The 13,015-nt window shown below is 38.5% G+C and overlaps 1 protein-coding gene across 2 annotated transcripts in view; it reads left to right on the top strand.

Annotated features, from left to right (window-relative positions):
* The window catches only part of SLC9A9 (solute carrier family 9 member A9), a 581,917-nt gene that overhangs the window by 13,373 nt on the left and 555,529 nt on the right, over positions 1–13,015 (top strand). For both annotated transcript variants that reach the window (XM_019024708.4, XM_055383461.2), the window contains exon 2: positions 3,011–3,213. In XM_019024708.4, the coding sequence (XP_018880253.1) occupies positions 3,011–3,213 (203 nt within the window). The remainder of the gene's footprint in view (positions 1–3,010; positions 3,214–13,015) is intronic.

Raw genomic sequence — 13,015 nt, 5'->3', positions numbered from 1 at the left:
GATTTTCATTCCTTTAGAGAATGTGGGGAGTGAGCATAAGGATGCCAGGACAGCTGTCACATTTTGATGCAGGCCCAATCCTGTGAAGAGAGGGAAGGAAGGAAAGCTGGGTAGGAAATCTTTAGGCTGTGGTGCAATTCTAGGAAAAGTTTGGCAAGATTAATGATGGGTCCCTGAGCCATGGTTGCCCTTCAGAGGAGTCCCCATCTCCTTGCCTTAGTATCCCTGCTGTGTTCAGTCATCGGCTGGGAGCCTGACCTCAGTGTGAAAGTGGTGATGGATTCCAGAGCAGAGAAGCTGAGACCACTGGTCAATTGCCTCCTCAGAGTGGGAGATCTATCTGAGAGGTACATTTTCATGGATATTACATCTGGTCACCTCTGCCACAATGGCAGCAAGCAGCTTCCTCCGTTCACTTCAATGTGCTTCTTCTCGAAGCATGAGGCCAGAGCTAGTGCAGAGGGATAGTCAGGGCCATTTAGGTTTGGAGGTCTTGTGTGAATTTAACCACACTAGGCACCAGGCCATCACTATTATGACAAAGACTTGCTTTCTCTGCTTGGGAAGTAATAGTGGACACTTCATGTTTATTTCTTGTTGTTTCATTGAAAGCATTTTGTAAAAAAAAAAAAAAAGTGGCTCACCCACTAGGAATTACAAATGACATTAATATGGATTCTTTCCATTTAGGCCCCATGCAGATAGTATCTTGTGTTTCCCGTCTTTATAGAAGTAGAAAGAATAGTAATGGTGTCATTCATGGTACTTGCTGAATAACTTTTAGGAATTAAATCCTTTCTAAGCAACATGTGTTGAAAAAATGATGTTCTTATGCAAGCACCCTAAGCCACGTAGAGTGTAGATGATCTATGTTCCCTTCTTGCTCCTGACTAGTTTTATTGTCGTCATTCAACACTGAGCATGGAAGGTTGCCTACTGTGCTGTGTTGGATCAAGCACTCAGTGAGGGTTACGTATCTATAACTTATTTTCTCTTGCTCCCAGAGATTTGGATACAATTTTTCTAATTACTCTGGAGGAGTCAGCCAAACACTGAAGCAGGAATAATAAAATAAAAATATTCTTGAAAGAAATCTGCTTGCATTCTCATCTCTCACTCTGATTGGTTCTCAACATTGTTGCCAAAGTGATGATTCTTACATGAAAGCCTGATTGTTTTACTCCCCTGCCTAAAATCTTTCAATAGTTCTACATTACCATTGGGTTAAAAATCAAAACCTCTCAGCATGAGAGAGGAGCCTCTTTCTGACCTGGCTCTGCCTATCGTCTAGGTCTAGAGTCTCTCTCTGTCTCTCTTTCTCTCTATTTATTCTCTTTTTACACCACTAGTGACTCCCTAAATGCACCAGATTTCTTGTGTCTTTCTGTATATATGCATTGTGTTAGTAAGGTTATCACTAGTGATTTCTTACACAGTATCCCAACATTCTTCCACTGGTAAGAACCAGCCAGATGCAAGACAATCAGGAAGCATAGCACCTAGCTGAGCAGCCACTTGCCAATAGCAACTCTACACACAGGGAGAGCGTAGATCCTGGTCTACATACAGGGAGAGCATAGATCCTGGTCTACACACAGGGAGAGCATCCCAGCTGTCTCTGCTCTTACGTGCTGCTACCCATATGTGCAAACTGGATCCCAACTCATTCTGATTCAGCTCATCTGGACAAATCTATGTGACCTTTTAAGATTTATTTCAAGCTTTGCATAATTCAAAGGGCTTCGGAATACCCCCTGTCTATACTCATGTATCACAGAGTGCTTCCCAGCGGTCATAGCACATGTCCTGTTTTATTATAATTGTTTGCTCATGAATCTTCACTTATACAAACGAGCTCCTATAAGACTGGGCCTGTATTCTAATTTTATACCTATAAATGTCTGGTACACAATATGCACCCCAAAAATGTTTTACTAAAGAAATAAAAGGTTATTAGATGACCAGATTCATAAGAGAGGTAAAATCTCCAAAATTAGATGTTTTAAAGAGTGAACTCTGGATCATTTATCCCAAAACACATACATCAGTCCTAATTTTAAATTGACAGAGTTTAGGCTTCTGATGTTTCTTTGTTGCTTGTTAATAAATCCACATTTAAAAAGCCCACAGTTATCAGATTGCCATGAGCATCTTAACAGAGTTTAAAAACTTAAAAATTCAAGGATTGTCACTTAGGTTGAATTGCTTATGAAAAGGAATGTGGTATCATTAGAATGCATTGGGCTACAAGTAACCAGAAACTAGATTCCAAACGGAAAAATTAGAGAATGTATTATATTACACAGCAAGAAGTTTAGAGTTAGGGTAGCTCTAGGGCAGGCTGGTTGATCTAGTGGCTCTGTGATGTCCTTCAACACCTAGGTTCTGTCTTCTGCTACTATCTTAGTCCTACCCTCCTCAGTATATTGGCTGCATTCTTGGACTGGATCTACTTATGGTCACAGATAACCTGTCAGCAAAAAAAAAAAAAAAAAGAAAAAAGAAAAAGAAAAAAAAGAACTATATTGCCTTAGTCATGTCCTGAGAGAGAGAACAAGAACACCTCTCACCCCAACCATGGGGTGTGACATAATAAAGTCTGATGGGGATAACTGAGATTTGTGCTAATCTGTGGACCAGAAACACTCCCAGGGGAATTCCATCTCCTGATTAGATGACTCAGTGTCTATCACAGAGCAAAGGTTTTCTTGAAGTATTTGGATGGATAGAAGGAGTTAGGTATCTTTTCTCTCCAAAATTGGTAGGTCCACTAGGGAGAAAAAAAATGGGAAGATTTGCTGAGTATTGAAGCAATGGTGCTCACTACAAATATTTTAACACTATATTATGTTGAACTGGTATCCATGCAAAAGTGAACACTTTTCTAAACCAGGCAATAACCCAACACTTTATCCCGTCACTTCTGAAGGTTCCAAATCATATAGGTTTCCAATAGTGGCATTTTTAGATTGCCTTCCTCCAGTACCATTATTTATTCTTTTTTTTTTAGGCCTTATAATGGGACTAATTTTACGATATGCTACAGCACCAACTGATATTGAAAGTGGAACTGTCTATGACTGTGTAAAACTAACTTTCAGTCCATCAACTCTGCTGGTTAATATCACTGACCAAGTTTATGAATATAAATACAAAAGAGAAATAAGTCAGCACAACATCAATCCTCATCAAGGAAATGCTATACTTGAAAAGGTAAGGATCCTGTCTGGTATTATATATTTGTTTTACAGTATAAATAATTGTATCATATTTGAGCCTTTATACTTTATATATAATGCATTCACACACACATATATGCCTATTTTAACACCACTCTTTTGGAGACGTTAATTGACTAAGGAGTCAAACCCTGAGTTATACCCTTATTACAAGCTGAGTTGCCTGTATTTTTTTTTCCTAGAAGTTAGGAAAGAAAGGTTTTCTTTTTTGTTTTTCTGCAAGCCACAGTTATATTTGGTTAAAAGAAAAAAACATTTATCAACTCTGCCTTTCCTGATACTTGATTCAAGTTTTCACGCATGTGCTTTCAGCACCGTTGTATATAATGCCAGCTGAAAGTGCAGTTCAAATCTTTCTTAAGCCAAAGGGAAAATGGAGTAGGATAAAAACATTTTCACTTGCAAACCTTGAAACCTAGGATGACTGGCTTTTGGCTACCAACACAAAACACTGGCCACTTGGCTATGTATAAATACACTGACATGCAGTCAGTGTCAAGAAATCGTGACTATCAGTTTGGTTAAGGAATTTTAGGTAGAAAAAAATTGTGAAATGACTCATCTTTTAAAAATAGTTTCATAATTGCAAATTTGTGAACGGCTTCAGTTACTGGAAGGAAAACTTTCTTCTGCTTTCAGGAATCTGGGTCAGAAATCAGGTTAGGTTATCTTTTGTGGTGTCTTGTAAACCCTGGATCAGTCTTTGGAATAAATGAATTCCTGTTTAACAAGTGTGTACTAAGAACCAGGATCTCACATCACTTATTTGAGATTTTTTTTCAGGTCAGAGCTGAGAATTTTCTGACACTGTGGAAGTCCATTGTTTCACTTTTATCCCATATGTACTTAGTTTTTATGTTAAAACACACCGTTTTTTTTCCATTTTAAGAGGTTTGGAACAGAAGGGGAGGTACTTGGTCTGCCATTTTTCCTCAGTCAAGATGACTAATTTATAATAATTGTTTTCATATTATCTTCCACTAGCACATTTTTAGATTAACTTCCTCCTAGCACATGGTAAGGGCTCAGGAAAGTCAAACTAATTATAATATTAGCCTAAATCAGACTTGGGAAAGTAAATTGAAGCACAAAAAAAGCAAATTAGATAATGTATTTCTGAAATAAAGAGGAGCAACTTCTAGATCTGCCACTGCTTTTGGATTATCTGTTTTGGATTATCTCTTCCATGTGTTTCTATTTATTTATATGATAATAATAACTTATCTCTTTTAAAATAAATATTTTTTAAACTTGTTAGCAACATAGGATTTAAATTAAAATACATTCTTGAGTTTTATCTTTGGTTAGTACCTGGACATGAATTATTTCTCTCTTCACTCTCCTACACATTTTTATCTGCATTTCTGTACAGCACTATTTCTTCAAACAGGTTGACACCTCTCCTCCCATCAAACGCTGATAATTATCCTTGTTGCTGTAGCAATTATATTCTTGAACAGGATTGCCAATAAATGCCTGATCAGAAATTTTGTTATTGAATTATTGACATATTTATTCCTTCATCAGCATCCAGAGCCAAATGTTTGCTTTTGAAAAATTAGGGCAAGAGATGGAGGAAACGTCTAAGTTGCTGGAGCCCTCTTGGTGTTTTCAGTGAGTGGATTATGAGCTCTGCAAGTTCGGTACATAAAATGTTTACTTGACCTTGAGTGGCTCAAGTAGTTTCTAGATGAACTTGTCAATCATGGCATCTGGAGATGGGAACAGGTGACTCAGCAACCTGACTAAGTCCTCCTCTCATTGCTGGTATAGAAAGGGGCATCTACTAGCATACTTACTATCTTACATGGCTTTAAGGGGAAAAGATTTTGTTTATAAATACCTGGAGTATGTCACAATACACATTTGTTGCTTATGTGGCAATCCTGGGGGACACTAGTTAATCTGCAAAACTGAACAACCTGTAGCCTGTCTTCCTTACTGAGAATTCTCCTTTGGGAGGCTTATAAGGAGGTAACATTGAGTAATGTTTAAACAAAATTAGGATTAGATAGATCTTCCATCCCCCTTCTTTGAGTTTCTTAAGCTTCCTAATCCCTAACTTTCTTATTTGTGAAGTGAGGAGCTTAAAACCTATTCTGCAGGATTGTTTTAATGTTCAAATGAGATGATGTGTATAAAGTGCCTGGCTAACATGGGGCCTTTACATTGTACCATTGTTACTACCACTACTACTACTACTAGTACTGTTGCCACTGCACTACCACTGCCAATGTCATTGCCACTTCTACTACTTCCAAAAATAACGCTACCATTGCTACTATTAGATAATGTTTTAATGCTTAATATATGCCAGGAATTAATAAAATGTGTATTTCTTTTATTAATTTATTTAACATTCATTTGGGGAGAGAAGACCAACGTATAATGGATACTTGTATATAATTCAGTCCTAAATTGTATCATATGAATTATGAGGACTGTGAAACTTTACAGACTAGTTGTCATAGGTACTTGAGCTTCTTACATAAGCTTCTTGGGGAGATGGCACTTGAGAAGGGCTTTGGGTAGGCAGTAGGGATTGAACTCAGAATGGCCATCAGGGCAGGGTGGATTGGAAGGTGAGACCGCAGTAAGTGAGTATCCAGGTAAGAATTGAAGAGGGCTTCATGAAAAACCTGGATGCTTTGGATCAACAGAGTCTGCCTGATTTGTAGGAACAGTATGAAGAGAAGAGTCTAAGTTTCCAGGATTTTAAGCCCGGATAAAAGAATATGAAGTTTGTAGGGTAAAAGTTTGGGGAGGAAAGAAGACTTGAGGAAGGGGTGGGTGCAAATGCCCTGGATCTGCATATACATATCACCTAAATTAGAGCAAGAAAGAGACCCGACCTCATTAAATTGAACCTCATCATTTCATAGATGGGCAAAACAAGAAATTAAGCACTAAAATCAATTTAAGTCAGTGGTTCCCAAACTCTCTGCACTTTGGAATCATTGGGAAGCTTCAAAACATACTGATGACTGTGTTCTGCCTCTGGGTTTGTGATTTGACTGATTTAGGGAGTATCAAGGGTTTTGGAATTTTTAGAAGATCACCAAGGTGACGCTAATGGGCAAATGAGTTAGGGATTTTAGTCCTACTTCGAGTTCAGGTGAAATGGTGAGGAGAGAGATGCTGCGTTTGTTCTTCTTTACTTCACATCCACTGCTGCAGATCTACCAGCCCCTTTTATTTTGTTCACTCAACACAACAAGAACTTTTTTCTTCAGGACTTCTGTACCTGTCATTCCTTTCACCTAAAATGGCCTCACGTCTACCCTTTGAATATCAGCCCCCTTCACATTACTAGAGTTTTGGCTTGAAGTACCATCTTTTCAGAGAGGGCTTGCCCCTACCATTTTCTCACACTGTATCCTCCCTCCCTTCTCTTCTCTCTCTCTCTCTTTGTGTGTGTGTGTGTGTGTGTGTGTGTGTGTGTGTGTGTGTGTGTGTTGGGGGAGGTATGTGCTTGTTTCTTTCTCTCTTATTTCATAGTACTTGACACCATCTGAAATTATACATGTATTTGCTTGCTTTTTGTTTATTAGCATTCTTACATTGCTTATTGTCCACTAGACTGTAAACTTCACAAAGGCAGGGACCATACCTTTTTTACTGACCAATGTATCCCCAAAGCCTATCCTGGTGCCCCATGCCTAATAGCTGCTAAACAATGAATGAATGAATGAATAAATAATTGATGAGTCTGAGATCTTGGCAGAGCACATATGGCTAGCGAAACGTACAGTATTTAGAAATTATCATTCTTGGAGTTGGTAGAATCGTAGTGTCCTGGATGCTTAATGCTTGTAGACACCTGAGACATTCTTTAATCTTAGCTGTGCATATATGGATAATACATTAATGTCCAGAGAAAATACATGGTGAGTTCAGGGTCCCACTACTGGTTAGAGAAGAGATAGAACTTGGACTATAGCACTTAATTCTGAGACCTGAGTAAATTATTATACCCCACACTACTGGACAGGCTCTCTGAGAGGCCACATGGACAGAGAAGGGCAGGGCACCTGGGGCTGAGACCTAGAGCGTTTCACAGTTAGACAGGCAGAAGGAGATGACCAGTGCTAGAAAGAGTGCAAGGAGGTCAGAGTTGAGGAAGAAGTCCGGCTCAGCAGAGTCACAGAAGCCATTAGTGTGGCCCCACTGGGTCCTTTTCCTTTGTGATATATTTTAAAGGGAGTATTTGGCCTTTGTTTCTAAAAGTTACATGATTTGAAAATGGGTTTTACTCTTAGAAAAATATAGTTTAGTGTCTTGGATGAAATTTCTGACTTCAGGATTTGGAGAGGCTGGAATGAATTCTTGTGCTATGTAATGGCCTCTTAGAAGATTTTATAAGAGCACGTGTATTTCTGGGATGGTTAGGCATTGACGTGCTTGGAGACAGAACTGGTTTGATGGCTCTGTGAGTTCCTTCCAATAAGAAGGTATAAAACTGGAAAATATGAGAGCTGTTGGCATTTATATAAACAGCAATGTACTGTGATTTTATGCCATGTTTAAACATATAAAAATTTCAGGAAACACCATATGCCAAACTTGTTTTGTTCATGCTCAACACAGATAAAAGTGTAGAAAAGAAAAAAAATATTTTCACTTAAAGATTGGTGAAAACAGTATTCTTCTACATGTTATGAGCAGACGATGAACTCAAAACAACCTTCTAAGAGGATAAAACTAGACCATGTTGCTCTGTATCTGTTCAGCCAATGTTTCCACCACCATTTGTCAAATTGTTCTGTGTATACAAGATACCTGCAACTGGTTGTAACCCTTTAGGGCCTACATCCTATTACATGATAGCTTTGCAAACATAAGTTTGTTATGTAATATTTAGGAATACCAAAATGTCTACCAAATATTTCTGCATTTTATGTCAATAGGAAGTTCAAAACCTGCTTTTGAAGAGAAGATGATAAAATAACTTTCTGTTTCATACTTTCATTCATTTATTCTTTCAACACAAATGAACTGAGTCCTATCAATTTCAATTCTGAAATAAGATGTGGTCCCAAGGAGTTTAGTAGTAAATCAGAGAAAAACATAGCATATGAATAAATGAATGAGTAACACTAAAGGCAGGTATCAAAAAAGTGGGACAAGAACCACAGGCATCCAGAACAGGACAGTATGGTCTCTTATTAGGGGTAATAGGAAAGATTTCAAAGAAGGGCAGTTGATTGACTCTGATGATAGGGGTATGTGTGGTATTGGGGGGACAGAGGGGAGGCATTCCATGCAGAAGGAAAAGCATGATATGGATGTGGGAAAAGGGTTAGACAATATTCCAGGAAAGAAAAAGCATTTCCAATTTGTTGAAGTGTGGAAGACCAGTGAAACCTAGAGCTGAAAATGAAGGCAGACCTTGATTTGGAAGCCCCTGAATGCCAGGCTGAGTAATGCCCTCTCTATTTGTAGTCAGAGGAACAGTGTAATGTTAACAAAAGCAAAAGGATAGTATGCCTGCTGTGTACAGGGTAGAGAGTGAAAGCAAAGAGACAGATGAAGCCTAGACTTGGATGGTAACCAAGAGGTAGATGCAAGAAAAACGAGGAAGGAAGGCAGTGAAGGGCTTGGCCCAACTAGTCAGAAGAAGAGGAAAAACAGCTTCCTCTGCTACCCTGGTCATGTGGGTTCACAGAAGGGTGGTGAGGCAAAAATGTGGAAGTTAAAAGTTAGAAGAAGGTGTTGATTTGTAGGAGAAAATCACAAATCACAAATATGGTGGTTTTTTTTTGTTTTTTTTTTTCAAGACAGAATCTTGCTCTGTCGCCCAGGCTGCAGTACAGTGGTACGATCCCAGCTCACTGCAACCTCTGCCTCCTAGGTTCAAGCAATTCTCATACCCTAGCCTCCCAAGTAGCTGGGACTACAGGTATGTGCCACCACGCCCAGCTACTTTTCGTATTCTTAGTAGAGATGGAGTTTCACCATGTTGTCCAGGCTGGTCTCAAACTCCTGACCTCCAGTGATCTGCCTGCCTCGGCCTCCCAAAATGCTGGGATTATAGGTGTGAGCCACAGTGCCTGGCCACAAATGTGGTTTTAAACTGATGAATGAATGAATGAATCAATCTATTTCATCATTAATTTATTCATCATTGATTTAGCATGTTAGGTGTTTATAATACTCAGTTGGAAGGGTCAGTGGACCATTTGGCTGGAAAAGTCTTGCAGATACAGTAGATTATCAAAAAGTTGTCAATACAGTTAAATTTACACTTCCTATCACTCATAGATAAGTTGACTGTAATGTAAAAAGTCAAAGGAAACTACCCAGCGAAAATTTTGCCAAGTCTTCACTTCCTGTGTGTCAAGTAGACACTATCGCTTGGTAAAGGAAGTTACTTGGAAGTGAGTTACACTACTGAGCAATCTGTCCTTTCTATTCTTTCAATAAAGAGAATTGCCAAGCTGCAAATAGGTCATCAGAGCTCATTTCAATTGTGTTGATAATACTACATATTTTAGAGATACGTTAAGGAAGCCCTTATAGAAACAACTAACCATAAGACTTTTAAAAGTAATTTTGTTTTTGAAGAATTAAATAATTAATTTTTTGTAGCTTTAAATAAATAAATCAAAGTCCTTTTTTTTTCTCACCATCCAACTTTTCCTAATGGTGATTTTGATTTTTCATCATTCAGAGTTTTAATTCTCATATATTTATTTGTAAACCACATTTGCATTTCTAGTCTTTTCCTTTACTTGAGCTTCAATAAGGCCAGGGGCAAACCTCTTCCTGTAACAGGAATCGCTTGAGCAGAGAGAGTCATTGGGCCATGAGATAAATATGTACAGTTAACACTAGGACACTCTTCGGGAGGATAAACAAAGGACTGAAAAGAAATTTTTTAAGAAACTTTTCTAGGCACACTGAGAGAAAGCAAGCTTCATGATGATAAATCAGCATTGGGGGTGTGGAGAAGCATTTGTAGGATACTATCAATTATTCTTCCTTTCAATAGAGAATAGGGCTTCATGATTTGTGTTTCTCTGTCATGACAAGTCTTGGCTCCTACCACGTGAGATGGTTCCAGAGACTGTCAAGTTTGGCAGTAAATGGGATGAGGCTGTTTGGGCGGATGTAGCTCCTTTCATCCTAAACCTTATTTAAGAGATCTGCTGTTACTAAAGAAACTAAAAATTTATTTGCTTTAGCTGTTTTCTTCCACTTTCATTCAACTTTTTTGGCAAAAAGTTGGCTGTGAGATGACCTCAGAAATGTATTTAAAGACTCTAAATGTTCCATTTGGTTTTGATTTCGTCATTGAACACACACAGATTTTCTTCATTCCTTTAGTCATTCAAAAAATATTTATTTATTGAGCACTTGCCATTTGCCAGGCATTGGTTTTAGGTGCTGCAAGTATGGCAGTGAACAAAACGAAGTCCTTGTGCTCATGGGGTTTAACTTCCTGGAGGGGGATAGACAAAGGAAGTTCAGCACAAGCATTTGTAATCCAGAGCCAAGTGGAGGCAAGTGCTATGAAGAGAAGTTAGCAAAATTAGAAGGTTCGGAGTGAAGGGTCTTTAGATATGTCCTGCAGAGAAGGCCTCACTGAGGTGAATCGGAGCTGAGTCCTAATGAAGTGGGGACTATGCCATGCAGAAATCTGGAAGAAGGGAATTTCAAAGCAGAGGACAAAACTAAGTAACAGTAAGTGCCTGCTGCTTTCTGGAAGGCAGTTTTTTGTTTTTTGTTTTTTGTTTTTTTTTTTTCCTGCCAGCTCTTTGCCATTTTATTCATGAATATTCTAAGATCATTTTGTATATATAAAAAGTTTTAGAAAAAAATATTTTTTAAAGTAGAGAAGGGCAGAGAAGAAGAGAGAGATCATCTTGGAATAGGGATTGGAAATCTAGAAACACAGGGACACTCTGCTCCTAGGGGCATGAAGTGCCATGAGGTACCATGGCCACTTTTGAAAGCTTGCCTTCAGAATGCACCACGCAAATACTAACTTCCAAACTTTTTATTATGCACCCCACCAGTAAAATGCCTTTGAGAATATATCCATATACCTTTCTATTTACAAGTTGGATGTTAAGGACTACTGTATCAATATACTCTATACATTATAAAGCAGATATCAAATCAGAATTTTTTAAAAGGATGAGATAAAATGAAATATAAACAGAAGTTCCAGTATGTCCTTTGCACACCAAAATCATCCTTTCCATTCTCTAAGATATGGACACCTCATCTTAGAGAACAATATAATATCTTATATTTTATTAAAATTTTATTTTTATTGTAACTATTAAATATTTTTGATAACATCTACCTTTAAAAATTCCACTCTTTTCTGAAATCTTTTTTAATGTTTAATTTTTAATTTATTTTTTTATTTTTTTATTTTTTATTTTTGTGGGTACATAGTAGGTATATTTATTTATGGGTTACATAAAATGTTTTGATACAGGCATGCAATGTGAAATAATCACGTAATGGAGAATGGGATAGCCATCCCCTCAAGCATTTATCCTTTGTGTCTTTTCTGAAATCTTAAATTCTGTATTCTGAGTCTTGCGGCACCAGTATGTGCATGGGCTGTTGGCCTGACATGAGGATGTTCTTAGGGGCTGATTACCTCTGGGAGAACACTCATCTTCACCCCAAATGTCCCCATGCTACTATACTACAGTATCCAGGTCTTTTGTCTCATAGGTCTGCAGTCTCATAGCTCCACCTGACATTCCCCCACTGCATTTTAGCTGAGTTGTAAGTTAATATTTACTTCTATAATGTTTTGATTCATGTCTGTCTTCTCAATGTCACTTGTCTACAGTCTCACTAGACTGTGGGCTCCAGGAGGGCAGAGACTAGGTCTGTTTTGTGGTCACATTTATTGCATGATTCCTGGCAAATGGTGAATTCTCTGTGGATCTTGATAAATGAATGAATGATGTAACCATGTATCTATCATTCTCTGCTTGTCAGTAGCTCCTTTTTACTGCTACTCTGTCCTGTCTTAATTGCTGGCTATTTTGTAACCAAGCATCTACCTCAGATTTCTCCTCACGGTGAATTACGTGTGCTCTGTGATGATTGTTTACTACTCAGAGGACTGAACTGCTAAAAAGTCTGCTCTCCAAATAATTGCGTAGGGATGGAAGGAGGCAGAGAGAGATTCAAGGCAGGGAGAGAGGGAGAGAAAAGGAGCCTGAGCAAAGAACAGAAAACAGAGAGAGAGTGGTAGGGAAAAAAAGAGATTTCCCATTGTAATTTAAGTCTGAGTAAATAATATTTACAATGGATCTTTCAATTCTCTTCCCCATTGCTTTGTTCCTTCTAAAATATTAAACTGTGGCAAGAGTGCACATTTATCATTGCTGGTCTCCAGCGAGTAGTTATTTAAAGTTCCACCCAGCTGCATTTCCCTGTTCTCTCCTGAGGTCATTAGGAAGCTCCTGTTTAGTAGCAGATACAGCCTGAGGTAGGCTCCACAGACAGCTGGGCACATGAGGGGACGGGACCTAACGAAGCTGCACATTCAGCTGGTTGTCTCTTGTTGCCTTTTAAGCTTGCCTGGAGTTATGGAGTCTCCCAGCTGCTCCCTTCACATCCATTTCTGATCACAGGGCTAAGTGGGCTCTGATTTATCGAGTTCTGCCCCAGGTTGGGGTGTGTGGAGCAAGAATGTCCTGCAAATTCGAGTGGTCTTCATCTTTCTTTCTAACTGTCATATAATGGGTTCCCAGAAAAGTGGTGGACCGTAAGGTAGTGTGTAGTGAGCAGGACGTTTATCA

The sequence above is a fragment of the Gorilla gorilla genome, chromosome 2, assembly GCF_029281585.2.
Source record: "Gorilla gorilla gorilla isolate KB3781 chromosome 2, NHGRI_mGorGor1-v2.1_pri, whole genome shotgun sequence".
NCBI classification, from domain to species: Eukaryota; Metazoa; Chordata; class Mammalia; order Primates; family Hominidae; genus Gorilla; species Gorilla gorilla.
This window is presented reverse-complemented; position numbering and strand designations above follow the sequence as displayed.